Source organism: Calliopsis andreniformis, chromosome 12 (genome assembly GCF_051401765.1).
Source record: "Calliopsis andreniformis isolate RMS-2024a chromosome 12, iyCalAndr_principal, whole genome shotgun sequence".
NCBI classification, from domain to species: Eukaryota; Metazoa; Arthropoda; class Insecta; order Hymenoptera; family Andrenidae; genus Calliopsis; species Calliopsis andreniformis.
Window position 1 is genome coordinate 14,893,969 of NC_135073.1, and position 21,912 is coordinate 14,915,880.

The 21,912-nt window shown below is 47.3% G+C and overlaps 1 protein-coding gene across 1 annotated transcript in view; it reads right to left on the bottom strand.

Annotated features, from left to right (window-relative positions):
• The window catches only part of LOC143185645 (latrophilin Cirl), a 259,028-nt gene that overhangs the window by 22,386 nt on the left and 214,730 nt on the right, over positions 1–21,912 (bottom strand). Inside the window, exon 3 of the mRNA XM_076388821.1 lies at positions 12,226–12,412. Within this exon, the coding sequence (XP_076244936.1) occupies positions 12,226–12,412 (187 nt within the window). The remainder of the gene's footprint in view (positions 1–12,225; positions 12,413–21,912) is intronic.

The window sequence follows — 21,912 nt, forward strand, 5'->3', positions numbered from 1 at the left end:
AATAACGAAACCCGAGAGTTGATCGATCCAGTGTCCAAAAAGAACGCGTATTTTCAAGTAAATTTCCTCGGTGCTCCCCTTCGACCGGGGCTTGTCCTCCCCCGAGCGAGGGTAAACGTAATTCCAGACGGATAAACTACGAGCGGGCACGAAAAATCGCCATTTCGCGGATGTTGCGCCGCACGTTATTAAGGCCTTCGGTTTCCTTCAACTTCCCCCTTTTAGCGTTCGTCTTCATCCGGTCGCGTTTGCGCGCCATCGTATCGCTGGTCGTTGCCATTTTAATCATCGATTCCACGATGATTCAGAGGCCTTCCGCGTCTCGCGTGGAACGGATTTAATGTGTTTCGACCGGTTCACAGCTCGCCCCGTCGTTCCTTCGCCCGTAACCCCTGTGATTTTTCGCCAGCCGAACGTTTCGGGACACGAAAAGGAATTTTCGACCCCCCAGGCGGACGCCTGGCCGACCGAGCATGACCTTTTCCACGCACGCGAGCTGGACGCGGAAAATACGGCGAAAAGCAGGCGTTACAAAGAAACAGCTCGCAGTAACGTATGCATGGAAGCTTTGACGAGTATCGCGTATCGGTTAAGCGGCTGTTTTACTCTTTACAAAGGACTTGTTTGCAGCCCGTCTTCGACGCCATATTAAAATTTCAATTTCAATGAGCTTTTAGATACGCTTCCCCCCACTATAGTATGTATCGATCATAAATACCGTTCTGGACAGAAAGAATAGGGTACTCGATATTTTGAGGCAACAGACATGTGGAGCGTTTTGCAGAGATATTTACAGAAAAATTGTGATCTAGAAGAATCGATGTTTGGTGAGGTGAAGTTGAAAGAGAATTGTGTAGATAGGGTGAGGCTAGGTATGAATCTTCAGTAATTTACAACACTAGAACTTTGTATGTAATTGATTAGATGTATGTACTGACGCAGCGCGGACCTGTCGATAGGTGCCGTCTGATTTTTCGCGGACCTGCTCCACTGTGTATGCTTAAGCACGGTCCACACGGGCCGCCGTTCATCTTCCCCGATTCAACACTTTCGAGCACAGCGATATTTACATCCGACGGCATACTAAATTCATTGTTATCGCTGTGTACGCAGAGTGCTTCAAGTCAGAGCTAGTATTTCATACCGCAGACTGTGAATACAACTCCAGCGGTTTACCGCGGAGCAACATTCGAGATGCTTAAAAATTGAATAACTTGCGCCGAGGCGGCTATTGCGGCCCGCTAACGGTATTCGTGTGCAATCCCATGTGAAATTCCTTTTTTAACGCGAAACAAGGCTACCGATCTAAAAAAACGGTCGACCCTACCACAAAGAAGGGCCATTAAATCTCGCTGATCTGATCTACCTTTCAAATAAAGCCCAGCCCGCCAAAGCGTTCCGCAAAAGTTTATTCAAATGATATCTGGGGATCCGGCGTTTTTCTTCTATCTAAAGTTCTGCCCGATGATTTACGATATCCTTATTTATGCCGGCAGCATTTAATAACGCGAAAGGGAACTCGGCTCCGCGACGATGGGGTGTCACGCGACACCTAAGGGCGACGAAGTACATCTCACGACCAGGGAAACCTTTCACACGAACCGTCTTACAGGCTCAGTACTCTCTTACTAAAGGACGTCGAGACACAGGCGTATTCAACACGCGAAAATGATTGAAAGAAATAACGCACAGTTCGTGCTAACGTTTGTCCCATTACTCGTATTCAAATTGCATTTACTTGTTCCTCTGTAGTCTCATGAATGCTTAAACTCAACGAAGTATGTATCAGTATATTATTTTATGCATATCGACCCATTTTCCGACGCTATTTCACAGCGACATAATTTACGTAGTCATATAGCCTTTAAACCCGCGAGTGGAAGTTCGTTCTGCCAAAAATATATCTTCTCGCGGTTCAATCGAGCGGAGCTCCGATTGAGCGACACGAAAGCGCCATTCGCGGGCAAATGGCCGCGCGAAATTAGGTCTGCGCGGACATACACGGATTCAGTTTTAACCGAAAACACGAAAACCGACGGGAGATCGTAACGGAACCATAACACAGGGAAACGACCTTTAGATGACCACGTTCGGTTAATCCTAGGGGTCGACTTTTAGTGAAATTTCACTGCTACTCGTATCAACGAAAAATAAATTAAGCTATCTACGCGATTTAGGGGACCACGAAAAATCAACCTTAAACGGTAGCCGAGTCGCGCCTAAGGCTTTCGATGCGCAAAGAAAGCGGAGTAGCTGGAGGGGGTGGAAAGCTCGTAGAAAAGTGGAGCGTTTCCTGTTTTATCGAGAGTCGCGCGCGACTTTTTAATCGTCGGAGGAATTTCTTTGTGCAAGCGAGCCTCGTCGGATTCGCTCGCGAAGGCTGGAAGGGACGGGGCGCGCGTGGACCGCCGAAAATCGGCTGACAGAAACGGGATTTCCCTTTGACGCGAAAGAGGGAGAGAGGCCGCGCGTGAACGTCGCGCTCCACGATCGCTGGACGTGAATCAAAGCAAAAAGGAGCGGGGCAGCCGGGGGGGGGGGGGGGAAATTGAAAATCGGTCGCTTTGAGAAACTCGAACGGTTCGTTCATTCGATTTACACACGCGTGTTCATGAAAGAACATTAACGTTTCGCGTGTGTGGGGCTCGGAGTGCCTTTTGCGGAAGGTATTTGGCACTTTTAAATACTAGTGGCCCGTGGACTTGAACGTGTTGCTGTGGTTTTTCGATTTTCCTCTTATTAGCGAAACGAGGAGAACATTTTTATTAGAGTTTATGTTGCATTTATAATTTATATTATCCTGTATCGATAATATAGATAATCATTATCTTTTTGCGAGAAAAAGATATATAACGCAGGAATGTAGTTTGTATGCAAGACATGGGAAGCCTGGAAACGAGGTCCGTGTAAGTACCATCATTGATTTGCTTTACTCCCGAGGAATTAATGGATTTTGCCTTGTCCACGTATTTCGCTGCGAGATCCGTTCGATCCGGATGTTTTACTAGCCTCGTTTATCCACGACTCGACGAGTCATGTAATTTCATACTTCATTCCCAGTTTTTAGCATACACGAGATTCCTAAACGTGTGTGTTACGCATTTGTTTGCCTATAGGAGCGCATAAAATATCCCAGTCAAATGATATCGCGTTTCCGCAATGCTAAACTTGGTTATCACTGATTTTTTAGTAGGTAAATAAATCTCTGATGCTTTTAATGCCTCGCCGTGCGTCTATTTCAATTAATTTATTTCAAAATCGTAATTCTATTAGAGGAAAGTAAAGAGATTAGCACAAAGATTTATGTGAATTCCAGAGAGTAGCCGAGGTTGATAGTAGTGAGGTTCAGCGAATATCGCGAGACGAAAGGGTGCCGAATGTCAACGAAAAAGCCTCTTTTCCAAGAATTTTCCCTGAGGATATTTCCTTCGCAGACATCATGTAACAATGTATACGATGGTCGTGTGGAGGTACAGAAAAACAATAGAACACAACACAGGAGCATCTCTTCGTAGCATTCTGGACGGTGACAAGAGAAAAGGGAAAGATCCATGGTAGCACACGTGGCGTTGTTTTATTTATACGTATGTATATCTTATTTTCATTAAAGATTAGACCTGGAATAGTAGCCTCGCGAAGGGAGATCTTAACTTTTCATTTCTAAGATGAAATACAGTAACTAGACACTAAAACCACGATCCACTAAATAATCTTGCAAACAATTCACAATATAAGATCTCCTTTCGCGAACATTCAAGTTACCGCCACGATCGTGAATATTTTACAGCAGTCAATAACTAAAATCAGCTGTCACAACTTGAACAGTTCATTCAGTAGAATTTTTCAAGGTATCATTGCAACGAATCCGCAAACTGGCCAGCGCAAAGCGTTGCAAAGATCCACAGAGAACGTGCACGATCGTGGCTGCAACCAGCGCACAAATATCCCGCGAGTCTCTTCGCAAGTACACATAATATAATAACACAGAGGCATGCAATTGGTCGCTTGTGTGTCAAGATGGAGCAAGGATATCACGGAAAGTGCGATATATGTACATTGCGTATCTACAGCGTCTCATTCGCCGAGCAAACGGCGAAAACTCGGACTTGGAGCGCGTACAGCTTTCCCTCGCAATTTCTCACTTAGTTTTCACCCTCTTTTCGACTCCACCTGTACTCGTTCTACCGTTTCCACCCTGCGTCCACCTGTCTGGAGGTCGGGCGCAGCCCCATTCCGCGCGTGTAACGAGAAATATTCGTCGGACTTCCTCCGCGTTCCCGTGATTGGAATACTTTTAAGTACCTAACTGGGAGAGATCTCTGTCTCTACGTTTCTCTCTTTCTCCCTCGCTCGGGTCTCTTCCTCTTAATCTGCCAGAGGATTAAACGAGTTTTGTCGGGAGAACTCGAGGGTACGTACACGTAACCCCGCGCCCTGGTTACGTGCTTATATTTAGGCGGAATTTATCCTCGGGACGGGGCGCAAACTGGTTCAAACGTGCTTTCGACAATCTTCGAATTGTCTTCCTGCGAAACACATCATCTCAGAAAATACTTCTTTAGAATTTCGTACTTCGTTTAGTGTCTCTTATCGGGGTACGTGGGGTTCTGATATTTTGCTTAATGTAATCAGGCGATCACTTATGCTAATTTGTTTCTTGAGTATTCTTCGATAGTTGCAAATCCATAATATAGAATAAAGATTGAAAACGTTGAATGATATTTTGCCTAGCAACCACAGATTTATTCGGACGATAATTTTTATTTTTATGGTTTTGTATGGAATAAGCGAGAAGGTCTACGAACACGGAAAATATGGCTGAGTGTCATCGATTCTATCCACGACTAAGCCGCTCTGTGGCGACGGTTTGACGTCCGAGCCGCAATGTGTTAATAGTTTATCGCCGGTTCAGTGCTTAATCGTCAATTACAGCCAGAGTTCATCCGCGTTTTAGCCGTCAATTTGGGGAACTAATGAAAATCCCCAAAGAGCCACGCTCGTCCTTTAAAAGAAAATTCAGCGGCTGACAAATCTGCTCGAATGTATTTTGAGTAAAAAGACTGAGCAGTGGGAAGTGGTTCCAGAAAAAACTGCTGATCGAACGACGTCAAAGAAAAAAGTGAAAAGCTGGTCGGGGTTCAAAGTCGAGAGGTCGAAGAGTGTACGCGACAGAGACTGTTATCGCGTTATCGTCTTTCGAAGAGAGCTAATTTCGTCTAATGCGATTACCCAGGGGGATTCACGCGGCTGCAATTAGTTTACGTTAAATACGCGGCCGAGATTTGGGGACGGGGAAAAATACAGTCGATTGATCGAATTAAAGGAAATCGGACTAGATGGCCGCGGTGGTTTGTAACTTTCGATCGATCGAGAGATTGACACGGTTTATTCCGCGCGAATGCAATTACCAGGGAGTTTGGCTCGCGCGAAATTAACTCGAGAGGCTGCTTTCCCGACCGTCCATCGAACGATTTTAATTTCTCTTTGGACCTTCTTTATTTTGAAAGCCGAGTCACTTCGTCGAAAGATGAAGTCTCAACGAGGTCTGCGGCAACAGCAAAAAAGAGCGTGGAAAAAAGTAATTAGTGAATAAGTGAGACTTGGAGGAAGATTAAATAGCTTCTGTTATTAGGTGACTTTCGGTTACAGACAAGGTCAACGTCAGGGTATAAAGACGATTAACGATGGATGGGCGTTTCATTTCATCTTTTAGTGCTCACTCGGTCGGAATTATTAGCTTTTAGTTCACTGGAACTAATTCTGTCTCATTCGAACAAAATACCAGCGTAACAGTGATCGCCTAAGTACTCAGAGCAGAATACTCAAACCACACAGAAGTGGAATTTACTCCACTTGGTTGTTTAGTAATACATGTCTCGAACGACTATGAGAACGCTTGGTAGTGGAATTTCATCAATTCCCCCGGAAAGCTACTGTTCCCTTTCTGATTTTCGTATTAGCCAGAACGCGAGGAACCCGTTACGGAAAGAAGCTCTCGCGTCGAAATGAAGCATAAACACGAAACCACTCCCAGAATTTCCCCGATGCGAGAACAACGTGCCGTGATCATTTCATTTAGTGGGTCCTGTTTCTTGATAGCGATTGGGAAGATAGAAACTTGTTTATTGACCGGATACAGGAAGGCCATTGATGCTTTTTCCCTTTTTCCCTGCTCCTCTTCTATGATTAGAGGTGGGTGTGTTTTGATAAATATCAGACAGAACAGGATAGCATTTCGAGGGAGACGTTCCTCGTAATTGTTTACCGACGGCTCCGAGCAGCTTGATTGCGCCACGAAATTACGTTCTTCTCGCGTTTCCTCGCCACGGTTAATTATCCTCATCGAGCACGATGACGAATCGTAAAATTGTTTAATATATCTACGACGGATCGATTACGCCCGTAACACATCCCCGTGCACCGTGAAGAAATCTCTTTCCTCTCTGCTCTCTACGCACAAGACCCCTCATTCTGTTTTTCCCTTGTCCTGTCGATCGGTCGTTATTAATTGGCGAACAAACAAGCACCAGGAAAACTTTGAATTTAATCTACCGACTGTAACGAGAGAATCGTATTGATTATTCTGGTAGGCTCGAATGGAAACATTGACGTGAAAATAAAATGAAATTTTGATATTTGCCTTTTTGTTTTTAAATATTGCCCGGTTAAATACTCGACGGGTTTATTGATCAAATTGAGCGTCGCTGAAAAAATTTCGCTATCTACGTCAGTTCCTCTGTTTCCTTGATTCGAAGCAAAGCGTTGAGAAATGGAAGCACGTCTTCGCTACAACACTCTTCTCGGTCGTGGTATCGTGATGAACGGACAAAAAAAAAGTCGATAGGAAAGAATGCTCGAGGTTCCTGAAGTTTTCGAACTGGTTCCCTCGTCGGCTCCAGTTAACGACGAGAGTCGAATCATCGAGTGGCTATTAGCGCAATGTAATTACGCCGCGATTGCGCAACGTCGAGGAAAGAATTCGTTCCCAGAAAGTCCTGGATGGTAACAGCCTTCCTTCGAGGTCTTGCTGGCTACCTTTCTCAACACTCCGACGTGATACGTTTTGCCTTGCCAGGTGTACCTGTTTATTCGCTCGACTATGACGCGCGAAAATGTTCCTCGCGTTCGATTTTTATCGCACTTCCTTTCCATTCGTATATTCGAAAGAATTTCAAATCTCGTCACTTATTTCTGGAAAAGTTAACAAACTGTCGGTAGACTAAACTGTTCTGGGTATTTTTTGAAGCCAGTTATAGTTGAACTACTGGGAACAGAATATAAATCTAGAAACCACAGTATAATTTCAACTGATCGTAGATGGAAATATGAATTCTATTGATTTTTGCTTCGGGATAATGTAACAATAAGTAGTGAAATATTGAACTGCCAGTAGCAAGGAACCAGTATCAAATGGAACATATATATTAGCAAATTTTTACACTATTTTTATACTATCTATTAATCTCTGATATTCCTACATATTTCATAATATTTCACAAACGAATCTGTAGCTATAAAAAAGTTCCAACCATCAGCTACCAAACTAGCACAGTAAAAATATCCGACACGCTAGGTACTCGTTATCCAACTATTTATACATCTCGAAGTTAATACAGCTAGTGAACTCAATCTTCTCCCACAAAATTCCGCAAGAATCCGAACCCGAGCGAAAGCTCCAAGTAGTGAGTAGTCTATTACCATCACATATCAGACACGAGGTTTGCAAACTCATTCAGCCATTCCCACCAGGTGAGAGCCGGCGTAAAACGAAATAGGGCTAATTTCCGAGGTCTGCGAATTGGTCATTCTTTCCCGATCCAAATTGCCCGCCATATCCCGTGGCAGATTAAGAGCGAAAAATCCAGCGAGGCTCGCGTCATTTCTCAACGGGGTAATGAACATTTCCACGGTTACGCACCGGGCCGTCATTAATTCCGCGGACGGAATTTCGCAGCCCGACCCCTGGCCCGTTCAATTTCATTAATCGTCCCCCTGCAAAGCCCTCCCCTCGACCCCGTCCGGGGTTTCACTTAAATCGTAATCTCGAACGTTCCCCGCCCAGCCTGATAAATCTCTACCTCCGACCGAGCTCTCGCTCTCAGCACGCGCGTCAATCCGTCGTTTCGACGCCGAGCTTCCGGCTTTGTCCGTCGGTTAATCCGCGATCGGTCTTTTCCCGCGATTAAGCGGCAATCCCCCACGAGGAAATTTCCGCTTTTCACAGCCGCGGCCTGACCGCGACGGACGTCGTTTCGGCTGGACGCGCAAAGTGGACGTTCGTCGTTGGTCTTCCCCAGGGCTTGTTCGCGAATAGTGAATGGCTCGTGGCGTTGGGCGAGAGAGATTAACTGGTCTTGGCATAATTGGAATAGATAAACGTGGAGAGAGAAGCACCATTGCCACCCAATGAGACAGAGAGAATTCTTTCTACGATTTCTGTAAGATGTGGTACCAGAGGATGTTTCAATGAGAATTGATTTTGATGGTAGATTTGTTGAGGCTATTTTAGCTTGCGTTTTCAATTTATTTATTCATGAGAAAGTATCCTCTGTGCAGTACCATATATTGCAGATTTCTTGTCTAGTATCGCTACAACGAGATAAGGTAGATGCATTAAGAGAAGGTGCCCGAGAGTGTAACTTGCGAGAAAAGAGGGAGAGTGTTACCGTCGGTCAGAATTACAGCTACTTGTCCCTTGACGCTTAGGATACGCTTGCTCCATTTTGCTTACCTCCAGAAGGAGATCCCTGGAGTACGATGTTAGGAAGGAGAGTTAGTGGAACGCTTGGCTGCCAGGAGAGGATTTACCAGATTCGAAGTATTGTAACAACGTTCAGGCAAAATTCTAACGAATACAGAGTAGCTTCAACAATTTCTAAAAATTCTGAATTTAATTTATTTTTTATACAGTCACTTTTTTTTTTCATTTTACTCTGAACTGGTTCTACATTCTCCAAGTTCCTCACGCCTGTCGAACCGATACAATACTTCGACTCACCCGTGGCAGTCAACGTGTTAACCACGGAAACAAGGTTCCGCTATCCCACAAAAGGATCTGCAGGAACGCAGCGAGGTCTCCAAACCACCTTGCGTTAAATGTCTCAAGCGAGTATGTACATGCGTGTGAATTCTTACGGGGATGCACTTTACACGAACCACACCCAGCGTTAGAGGACGGAACGGGTTAAAAGTTACACAGTGGACTGATTATCAGAGAAGAGGGACGGGAACAAACCAAAAAGGAAAAAAAAAACAAGAAAGAAAGCTGCTTAAAGAATGCGGGAATACGACTGCGGAGAACGAAGTTTCTCAGCGAATCGAACTGAAAACCCGTTGCTAAATCAGACTCGCATATACGTTGCACCGTTGATTCTCGATTCGTTCGGAGGAAAATTCTCCGTGTGCCAGATCAGACGGTTCTAATAAACCCTCCTACGCAAATATAATGAAAAGCAGAAAGAGTCATTACTCCAGCGTAATAATTTGCTCCTTTAAAGGCGGGGTTTTTTACCCTGCTTTTAGAAAATGGAACATGAATAAAAGAGAGAAATATTCACTCCAGCTTGCAAAATTAAACGGACTCTCGATGCACACTTTATACCGAGGTTCGTAGAACCGTCTTCTTTGGCACTCTGTTTTAATATCGCCAGATATCGGCGAAACGCGGCTATCGATGTATCGTCGCGCAAAATTCTTCGATTCCGTACGTTTTGAAACACGGGGAGTGAAAGGAAGAAAATTCACCGCCGTCTAGATTGATTCGCTTGGAGAGCACTGGGGAGGATAGACGAATCTGAGAGAGATAGAGAGATGAGATAACGAACTTACGTCACATGGTAGAACGGTGACTACGATCAGCGATCTTCACGATCGATCCCGCGGAAGGACTTAAATTGACGTAGAACTCCTCTTCGTCTTTCGAGACGCATCGATGCATCAGAGCGCGGAATCGCGACGCTCGCGTGTATGACTCGAGCATCGGACGACGCGGAACTTCTCCACTTAAAGTTAATCCCAAAGTTATTACTCGACCCTGGGCTCCTTAGACAGTACCCAAACTTTAAATACGTTTTTCCTGCGAACGTACTTGGCCCTCATGATTCGATTTTGACACGATCTTCGCGGTTCTTGTACTCGATTAGCACGATCTCGCTCCGCTCCTTTTTTCGGTTAACAACGCGGTTTTAGTTTCTCAACGAGGATGACTCCGAGGGAAACGATTTCGACGCGTCATTTCGATTACCGCAATTATTCACGCTATGGTCCCGAAGATCGCCTTATGAACAATAAACTCCGCTGCAGTGAGAACGAGAATTAATTTCCCCTCGAATTATCGATTAGAACCAGAGTATATGAATTATTGCAAAAATTCCAGCGTCACCGTTACCTTCTCTCTCTCTCTCTCTCTCTGTCTCTCCCTGCTTCTCTATACTCTCCAATGAAACGTAACCAACCGATGCAGACTTTCACGATATCGCCGCGATTCGTTTAACAACGAAAACCAAAGAAACCAACGTAAGAGAAAACGGAGGGAGGAAGACGGAATAGGGGTAGGAATCCTCAGGACGTTTCGTCAGATTGGGTGTCCCAGGACAAGGGATCTCGTGGGAGCGTGGATCGTGTGACGCGCGGGAAATGCGCGTGTAAAACGCGTACCGTTTCCCGTGTGCCTCGTACGGGAGTGTTTCTGTGCGAGTACGTGTGTGGATACGTGCGACGTAGGAGGGACACGGGAGATATCGAAGGGAATGGAGTGGATGTTCGCGGGGACCGGGATAGAGAAGCGATCGCTGAGTTTGCGATTCTTCCTACCGCGCTGATCCGCCGTGAAATACGCTCTTCAATGGTCAAGCAATTGGCCAGTTCGCCGGACCATATGAAGCCGTCCACTCCTTCCTCATTTTCCTTCTTCCCCGGACGTGTATCCTTTTCCTCCGTTTATTTCCTTGCGATCTCGACTCCGTGCTCTCTTTGCTCCATTTCCGTGGACAGAGGAGGCGAAGGGAGATGCGCAGCGCGTCGAGAAACCCTTCACGGTACCAATCCTCCTCTCCTCCGGGGGTTCGTATCGTCCTGGTCACGACAAATTTCCCTTCGTCGTCCGAGGGCCCCCGTTTAGTATAGAATCGCGCGTGGCTAATGAACGAGGGCTGACTTTCCGCCCCCCAATGAGAATTTCCGAGCAGACTGTTTTTAATTAGACATTCTTCGGCTTGTATTGGCTCCTGAACGACCTATGGTATATTTCTTTCCCCAGGATATTTGCTTAAACACCGAGACTGCGATTCTTCTTATTTGGTCATGTGGTAGATACTGAACATAGAACTTCCGATCCTTGAACTTTCCATATTTTACGTAATTTAAGTCATTAGGTAACTCTCTTACGAAGATATTGCGAACTTAGAATCTCGAATCTAGTGAAAGTTCTTTTTAAGCAATCGTAATGGAATTTCCAGATTAAAATTCGTGGAAAATAGAGTTAATTAACGTGATATTTTGACAATCGATCTCCAGGATAAACTTTTATCGAAACATTACAATTATCAATCCCCTTGCATCGTTAGCAGAATTTCTCTTCCACGCGAAGTCGTACAGTTCGAATTTCCGCATACTCTCCTGTTAATAATTTTTCATTTCGATCCCCCTAAGATCAGACCGTCCAATCGCCGCGGCTAGAGATCGAATCGAGATTCGCGCGAGATAGATCGTATAGATCAGCCCCTGTCCAAGGTCATCGGAAGACTATGATCGATATACACACAGCAGCGTCGGTTCAGGAAGCGCGTTTCTCGTTACCAGCGGAGAGAACGAGCCAAGCTCCAGGTGTCACGGGGGATATCTCGAATGGAACGGTCGTAAAAGCTTCGTCGGTCTAAGATACCGATCCACGTGGAAAGTCGGATCGCTCGATAACCCCGGGGAGCCGAGTGACAAGCGCGATCTACGCTCGATCTCGGATCGGACGTCTCCTTTAATTGGTGCTGCTCGACTCATTAGAGGGGTAGAAAATGTCCGCTCTCGCGTCCCGATTTTTCCTTCGCTCCCCCTTTCTTTTCCCTTCTTTCGGAGGATCGGTTCTGGCACCTATAAGATTCCTCGACGCGATCCGCGGGGATACAGGCGTGAGAGGATGTGCTCGTGGAGAAGGGGATGACACGATTGTGTCTCGAGGACCACTTGTGTGTACGCGGGAAGCGAGAACGCCAATCGTGGAAAAATACTTACTCGTTGTTCAGCACGCGGAACGACTTGGGCGACATGCAGTTGACGCTCCAGTCGGTGTTCCCGTGCTCGTTGCATATCGTTATCGAGAACCTCCCGTAGTTCGCTCTGATCAGGTGGATCAGCTTTCCCTCGCCGCATTCGATCCACAGTGTCTTGCCCTCGCAGGCGTATGCGGTGTCGTACCTCTCTGGAACAGAACAGAAAATTGGAGTGTTAGTAGACACTTTCGGAAAAGTTGGCAGAATTGAAGTATTCAAGCGATCTTAACCCTATAAGTTAGATGAAAATTTGTGCAAATTCGAACAAATTTTTTCTTATTACTTAGAAATATCTTATATAATTCCCATTTAGGACTTAGCCTATCCTATCTAACTAATTTAGGGTGTCAGATATATTCATTCACCCAACTCAAGGGGCTCAAATCACTTCCCTGCAAAATACATAATCACAATCAAAAAAAGTACTTCATTATACCCGATTCAAAAATATTATTAACTGTATCATGTATTTATCGAAACAGTCCAGCTTCCCCTCATTCCCTCTCAAAGGCGACAGTAGCACCCAGGTGGTCAATCCCTAGCAAAACACCCAGTCGCTTTCATTTCGATTGCAGTCGGCTGTGCTCAATGGAAGGCTAATTAGCCAGTGAAATCGTCGAACAATGGGAAAACTGAATAAAATACAGGAGTCACGACTCCGTATCGAAGAAACAACGCCGAATGCCACGTCAGCCATCAGCGATAGGGCCTCGGGGAGGGCTTGAATTACCCGCGAATGAATAAGGAACCCGAGAGGGGAGGGTCTGTCGAGGTTTCTAAGCGGCGTGAGTCAAGGACACGTCAAAGTAGCTCGCACGGAATTACAGTGACGAGTCGAAGCGTCGCAAGGAGGGTTGGCCGAGTGAAGGGGATGCATTAGCGCAGTTGGTAGGCCGTGTCGCGAACTGTAATGGAATTAAGATAAAGGGCGCGCCTCTGTATAGGCGTGTATACAGGGGGACGCAAACAATGAGACATCGTGGAGGAGAGGCCACGTTGCTCCTCGGTTGCTGAAAAGGAGGCCCAAGATAGCCCTGCTCTCTGACTTCTCTTTGTCGATCCTTCTCTCCTCTGCTCCCCCATCTCGCGGAAATTTATCCCGCGGAAAATCTGCCGCCTGGAGGTTTCTTTTCAAAGCAAATTAGCGAATTTAAAGGCGCGACTTTCTTCGAGGAAGAGCCGCCCCCTCGCCATGCCGCGCGTCTCCCGCGACGCATTCTTCCGGGACGTGGCTTTTCTCCGTTGACGTAACGAGGCGCGGTTTAATGGCCGCGAAAATGGCTGAAGTGGCGCGGGAGTATCTTCTTTTCGAGTGACGGACGGCGTGCTGAAGAATTTTGTTTCGCTTTCAATGGAGGAACAGGGGGAGGATTGTGAGGATTGTTGCGAGCTGGGGTGAATGATTAAACTAATTCAATACAGGAGGGAAAGAAATATAAGAGCGAAGTCTTCACAGAAATTTTAATACTGAAATCCTGTAGAACAATTTTGAAGTGGAGAATGGAGTCAAATAGGCCCAGATTTTGAAAATTGTTTCGAAGCACCTGCATGTCGACAGACCGTTCCAAATGATACACGTAAGGATCTGAAGTGAAAATACTTGTCTCGAGAAAGAATATTCAAGCATCATGAATCGCTCCGACACACCAGACCTGCGCATCAGTACTTCATAATTCACGTACCAGCAACAATTGCTCCTCGCGGAGTACTGTAACCAGCTCGCAAGATGCTCGAACGAGATAAAAAGAGCTGCTAAGAAGAGTAACAGCGAGAAGAAAGGGTCGTAAAACTAGGTCCGGGTTTATTTAGACGGAGGAACGATAGATCTGCCATAATACCGGTCAGCCATCGTGTCCGGGTCGGTGACGAAGGGCGCAGACGGTGCGCGTCTCGAGGAAGGAGGAAAAGGCAGAAGGAGAAGTACTCCGAGGAACGAGAAGCAGAAGACTGCCACGGGGGCAAGGACGAGAGGAGCTCTATAGTCTGGGAGAGGGGCTGTAATAACTCTGGCCGTGAAAGCCCCGTCGTGAGTTCATTAGTTCCATACCGACGCGCCACAATGCCATTTTAGAGCGCTGTTAGGACTTTCCGCGAATAACGCGCATCAACGACGGATTTCTTGCTGACTAAAATTATAGCATCACCGCCGAACGACTTTTTACCTGTCGCTGCAGACATTGTGATCGTTACACCTTGGATATTAGCTCGTTACCTTTTTTCCTTGGAGACGACAGCCGTGATGCCTAGGTTATGAGGTTCTATCCTGCGACGAGAGCCCCGTGTGAAATACGTGAGACATGCATTGAAGAATGTAAGAGTTTAATTATGTAATAATGTTATTATACAAAGAAAATGAAGGTTGGTCTTGGAAGAGGCTAGAAGAGGATTCAAATCCCTGGATTTTAGTTAACCATTGTATCAAGTTTCACAAAAACGAGTCAAAAACCAAATTCAACTCCCAGTAGCCTATCGCCATCGATTCAACGGAAGTACGTAGAAGAATAGTCGTGGACAAGCGTGTTGGGCAGAACAGGCACGGGGAAATGCCAATTTTACGGTGTCCCGATGCTTTCCATTATCGTAAAGGGTTTCAAAGTATTCACTGTAAACGAGAACGAAATCGTTGGTCACGGAAGAATGGATTTCTCGACGGGAGCAAAGAAATGTTATATTTTATAGGCTCGAGGTAATTTCTTGCCCCATTCCTGCCCCTGCATCACGGTTAACCGAACGACCCTAGTCCTCCACCGCTTATAATTCCACGCTGCAGTTTGTTTGCTGTTAATTAAGCGTGCCTCGATAATATCGAGAGGGATTGGAAATCGATACACGCTAGCGTCTGCATTGACACCCACGGTCAGACAATAGACACTTCGTTCATAATGAAAAATTGATACGAAATAGAATTTCGTTAGAAAAATTTGTATGAACACAGAGAACCTGTGAATAATAGCTGAGGAAGCTATTTTGCATTTTAAACAAGAATTAGGACCATATGGTGCCTCACATTTTAGACTCACAACTTCAGCTACTCCAAAAAGTGATTTACGTTCTCTAAATCATGTAATAAGTTGTGGAACAGCTAGACATTATATTACGTACCTCGAACATTACTCCGATAAAAACACCCTGCTACTGTGCAGGCCGAATAAGCTTCGGTTTCAGCGTGTCGTTGGCGCGTCACACGCAGCTGCGCCTTGCAACCGGTGCATTCTCTCGGTGCACCTCTAACATGCACACGGCGAAAAAAAAACGGCCGCGTTCAAGCTGACGTAAGGGAGCGCACTCTGCGGCAGCTTCCTCGTTCAAAGCTGGGGCCTTTAGCACTTCTCCATCTTTTGTTACGATCACTTTGGACCTCTCTTTTGTTGCCCGTGCTTTGTTATAACACTTGAAGTGTTAACACCACGAACTTTTAATTTTAACTCTGAATCGTTAATATACAATCAGAGCGACATCATTCCTCCCTGTTTTACACTGTGCCTCTTGGAAATGAGATTCAACCAGGAAGAACTAAAAACCTCGTTTAAAGGATCAAAGTGATTGCGTTTTAATTAACTGCAGCGCGACCGAACGAGAGAGTCGAAATTAACGATGGTTCTAGCTTTGCGAGGCCCAAACACGAGTTCCATGGCCATTGTAACCGCGACTGTGCGTTGCTTACGCTGTCAGTCGCAGCTGCAAAGCGAGACGCGAAAAGGGAGGATCGCGATTCGCGCGAACAGCGAAATTGAAGTGCACTCTTCGCCCCAACTTCTGTGCCGAAAGCGTTTTTCCACGTTGCGCGATTCTACCGCCGACTGTGGCTGTCTTGGCAGGGGAAAAAGAGGAAAAAAAAACGAAGAATTTCCTCATGGAAACGCGCGAACAGGAAGGATAATGACGATGCACGGGTCGCGCAATAACCCAGGTCGTCGTCCCGACGCCGAGGCGACACGGAAATCTCCCATCTTTTTACCAGCGCTCTCTCGTCTGACCCTCGTGTATCGCACTTTGACGCGAGTGCATTCGAATGAATGCCGCGAAAAGTTTTTTAACGAGTGCACTCTCTCTCTTCTCCGGCTGCGCCGCAACGCCTCGCTGCATCTGGCGAAAATGACGACGCTGAAATGACGACGCTCGGTGTAACGACACCGTGTCATTCCTAGGAAAAATATTCAAACGAAATTGCCGGGCCCTGTTAACGCTTTTCTGGCCCGTGGATACGTGGCAAAGTGAACACGAAAGAGGGAACGATGCGTGAATCGACGACAGTGTCGATTATGTTACAGAAAAGGCTAGAGGGTCTCCTCTGAGTACCTTCCATCGAGCTGAATAGTCGAAGAACTGAGGAAACTTGACAGAACGTGAACTCAGATCCAATTCCAATTCCAGCTGGATACGAAAGCAAAACTCTGTCAACCTATCCATTCGTCCTTCGCGTCCAATATCCGAGGGAAGCCTTCCTCGCAAACTATCCCCGATAGCTGACTAGCGTTCGTATGATACCCATCTGTTACACCTTCTGCAACCTTCCCCGAGATTCACGGTGACGTGACTTTCCGTCACACGTTCCCACCGAAAGTTCTTTGAAGTCGACCTAGCTGTCGTCGGCGCTCGCGACAGAGGGCCAGTCGCAAGGAAGGTGAGAACGCTGCAGGATTTCGTGCGGTCAACGTGCAGCCTGAACTCTGTTCAGGGATTCTAAATACGGATTCCGAGGCAACAACGGGCTTCCAACTTGTCGCAGCCCTCGAGAAAGCTCCCGCCAGGGTAACTGTGTGCGTGGATCTCCGTGAGCCCACTGCTCCGTGTGCATCGGCTCTCTACGCCAGCAGGTACACGCGTACACCCGTGCACGATGGGGTGGAAGCGGTCGTATACCGACAGGACCTTCCTCCAGGGACGAAGTTTCAAGGGAGCCTGGACGGCGCTGGCATCTGTGTTTCGAGTCGTTCGATCGTCCTCAGGATTTACGTACTCTGTCGAGTTCGAGAGCCTGGCGAGCTGCGAAAGTAGGGATCCACTGGTGAATTTACGCGTCCCGGAAGCGGTCTGTACCTGGCGAACTTTCGAGACGGGGTTCTCGACTTTGACTCTGACGTGAATGAGAAAACGCCTTGAAATTGGGGCTTCGATCTTTGACACTCTAAGTCCTATCCAAGTTGGCCTATTTGGGGCCTGTTTCCTGAGGAATTCTTTCATTCCATTAACACGCTCGCTGCCGAGTGTAAACGACGAACCATCGTGAAACTGCCAGCCATGCTACTCGCCGTTAACTCAACACAGGTATCTCACGCGATGGCGCGTGAGCAGCAGCTCGCAGATTTTCGGCGTGTACCAAAAACGGTACACGTTGTAGAGAATGTGTTAAATAGAATGTTAATAGGCCACGACCCGCGAGTGGAAAACGCAGGAGGACAAGGCAGTAGCCTCTTTCCCGACTCGCTGAATAATTCAAGCCGCGGGGATGGGGGACTCCGTGGAGCCGGGTTCAACGTGCGCGTGAATAATTCGGGAGCCGTCGATGGACAGTGTTTGATACGATCGCAGACAACTCGATCTATGTTTAATCGAGGCGAGCCATTCGTCCGTATATTGGGAGATTGAAAAATGGCGTGGTCGGACACGCGAGGAGCTATCGTTGGCTGTAAGTAACGAGCTGAAATGAAGGAATAGGTCAAACGTGGCCAATCGACGGGGGCTGGATGTATCTGACGGGAGAGGAACGAATCCGCACAATTAAATATCGTATCGTTCGCTTGGGCGAAACGAACCACCCGAAACGTGGGGAGGAGGGCAGAAGTTGCGAGTACCCGCGTATTAGCGTCCCTCGGAGGGGGATAATTAATTACCTGCTCTGCTCCATCACACGAGGCAGGCCCGTACGTATCGCCAATAAACCATTCGATATTTCTCGATTAATTCGAGATTCGTCGGGGCTAGCTGCGAAACACGGGCCTCCCTTCTCTTCTTTCTCCTCCTCCTCCTCGCAGTCCAGGGCATCCCGTCGGACGGCGCGTGGAGGGAAAAGAGGAGAATTGCAGTTTACCATTAATGACTTCGGGTAATAATATATCGGAGGTCCGGCGAGCCGTGCCTCCCGCTGCCGTGGCGGTCGACTTGAAAGGGCCGACCTAACAGCGGGATGTCGTCAGCCTGATGCGGCCCGAGACCTCGAAACCTTTGCCACGGTATATACACTCGCCGTGGGTGATGCCTCGTTGATACACTGTGCGGCCATTGTTGCCCGCGAGCAACAATTCCCTGGGACGTTGTAGCGCGGAGATAAGTCGCCGAGGAGACTCAATGCCGAACTGGAGGACAAACACCTTTGGGTCATCGATTTGGGAGGCGAGATTTTCGCTTCATAGGTCAGGGCATTGAGTGACTGCGCTATCGAGGACCCCATCGTGTGGAGAAGAGACTCTCTTCAAGAGATCGTGATATTCAAGATATAATTTCTTTGGGATCAATGAGTGGACCAAAAGGCACTTTTTTGGAGCTTTGATACGAGCTGGAGGGTCTCGGTGGCTGAGAAGAATAATGATATACTAAACGATTACTCTGTTTGGGTTTGGATAATCGATGAACAGTCTTTGATGGATAAGCCTCGCCAAATTGAGAGTACCAGAACAGTATCTCTAAACCAAAGGGCTCTATATTTAATGCAAACAACGTCAGGAACATGCTTCTCCTCTCGAAAGGGTAGCGCCACAGCAACCAATTCTTCACACTTCAGGCCAGATGCAGGGGCAAAGGGCAACATAAACTGAGCATCATCTGTTGAACCAAACGATAACAGATGAGTCGAGTCACTGAAGGATCTACCACTAAACGTCTACTTTATTGCGCGAAGACAACCTAAAACACAGTCGAAGGTTAAACCAGACGAAACGTGGGAGAGGATGCACCACATCGACTACTCTAAAATTGTATCAGACCTAAATCACAGGGGCACAAAGACAAAACCGAACAATAGAAATATCCATCAAAGTGAAGCAGTTTGAATCGTTCGCGAGGGGCAAGAAAATATTTCCCTTCCGACGCAGGAACGCGCGCGGAACGTCCAGCGGGTGCTTGACCAGTGTCAAGAAGCAAAAAGAACTCGCGGCTATCGATCGAGAGCAACATTATAGAGACGCGAGTTCAGTGCGTCGGTGCGCGCTGCTCGTCCGGTTGGCCATGCATCTTTGGGCTCGCCGAGGCTGCACACGGTTGCTGCACTCTCCGTGAAGCGCTCCCGGGACGCATAAATCAAAGTCCTCCGCGGAGACTTGCCTCGGTTACGTTCTTCGTTCCTCTCCATCTCGCTCGATCCTCCGTGTCCCTGTTCGTATCTCTCCCACGAGCGTGTCCCTCTCTCCTCCTCGCCCCGCCGTCTCGTCCCATCGGATGGAGCCTCGAGAGTGTGTCGGCGGGATTTCTAATTCAAGCTAATCCTTTTTCGCCGCTCTAATTACATTATCAATTCACCGACGGAGAAGGACCTGCCGGCGAGGACCCGTTGCGTGTGCGCGTGTGCGTGTATAATATACGCGGATACGCTGGGTGCATCGGCATTTACATGGTCGGCCTGTTGCACGTCGCGGTCTCGTCGCGCTCGACTGATTTATGGCGGCCGAATAAATTATAAGGAGGAGATAGAAAAGAGCGTCGACCGGCTTTGGGGAGCCGGTGTCAGCAATTATCTGCCGTTTCTCCGCTCCGAGGAGCGATCGATTATCTCGCTGGACTCACGAAATTTCGGTGTCGAGCCGAGTTCTCGATCACCTAGAGGGCGACACTGTTTAGTCGTCTATTTTCTGAGGGCTTTGCTTCGGGGTATTTATTTACTTATTTATCTATTTAGGGGTATGAAAACCCTTTCATATACAACAGAGAAACAATTTACAAACACATTTAACACATACTGAGAACCTTCAGAAACTTTGAGAACATTATGAAAGCCTCCAATTTTTCATTTTCTAGAGATATACATCCTATTCGACCCCTGAAGCAGCGATAAAACCCTTCCCACCCTCACGACACGAAATTCCTCCCCAATACCCTTCTACGCACCGTGCTACGTCTTTAATTAGCCAGCCTGGGAGAAATATTCCAAGAGTTCGATCTCCCTTGCGCGTGTGCGTGCCGTCCAGAGGCCCAATGCGAAGACACGCGATTAAACGCGAATCGTAATTACATTCCGCGAAGTCGACGGCACAGTATTTATGAAGTCTTCGTTAATTCGTACGAGCAACTCACTTCGCGCGGCGATAATACGATCCAGGCGCAATTTCGCGCTTAGGAAAGCACGTGGGCATAATTTACGGCTCGGCAGACAGCTGGACAAGGCACTGGGGGACGGTTTAATTTCCGATCGAGCGAGCTAGGGGCCAGACGGCCCATCGACGCGGCCGCGTCGTCTTCGGAATGACATTGTCCCTGGCCGAGGCGGCCCCTCGGATCGTTTGCCCGCGCGAGACAGATGCAGCGGGGCCGGAAATAAGAAACCGTATTATACATCCTATCGCGTAGTTTTCATGGACCGCCGTGACGTCACGCAAGATAGTGCGGGAGTAATCCGAGACACCTCTTATCCAGCTTATTTAGCGATCACGTTTCATACATCTCCCATTCATAATATTTTCACTGTGCCTGGCGTGTACGGAATGCCGATCCAATTACACCGACGACGAATTATCGGGCGATACGCGGAACGATCCAGAGGATGAACGCTGAAGACCTTTGCAACCCCATTCCCAAGAGCAGTCAATCATCTCTGAGATACCTACGGCAGATCCTTGAATTTTCTACCGATATATAAACCAAAATTGCTAGTATCTTTATCGAATTCGAAATTACAGAAATAGCATGTTCTGCATTTAATTAACCCTGAAATTTTAGCGTCTGTGTGGTTTCATCTGTCTGCACAGACTCGTCACCTCGAAGTCAGTAAGGGAGCAATCGCGCTCTCAAGGATACATCCTTTACACAGCTCCCATTTCGCTAATAATCTTCATGGCCCGCATTTTACAGCGTCAAATTCGATTCGCATTACACGACAGCTAACACGTTTGGTCGCGTGTAAACGGCGACGATACAAGAGGAGAGGGTGAGAGCATAGGGGGAGAGAGACAGAGGGATGGGGCCTCGGAGAGAAGCGAAAGATCGTTACTGTCCTTTCCATATGAAAGAAAGAGAGAAAAAATGCTGGCATGGAGGACGGGAAACCGATCGCGAGACGTCACTCATCGCGGACGTCGGCACCGTCGTCCAACCCCTGTCGATATCAGTTACCCCACTCGCCGCGCGTCGCTTGATCGATGACCGACGCGATGGAAATGACATTTCGCGGAATGCCGTGTTGTCGTCACCGACCGCTCTTTCTCTCTCTCTCTTTCTCTCTCGTTCCCTCACTGTGTCACTCTCCGTTTCTCTGACCCCTTTTTCTCTCCCTTTCACACCCTCTACTTATCCTTCTCTCCGGCTTTTTTTCTGATTTTTTCGCTCCCTCGTTTCCTCCCCGATTCTGTTTGCCCGAGAGGCTCTCCACATTTTTTTTTCCTTTTTCATTTCGGGACCGTTCCCAGCGAAACGATCGCCCAGCAATTTTCGAACACACCGAGCCGCGAGATCGCGAAACCACCCTCCCCGCCCCTCGCTCCTGTTTCCAAGTCCGTAATTG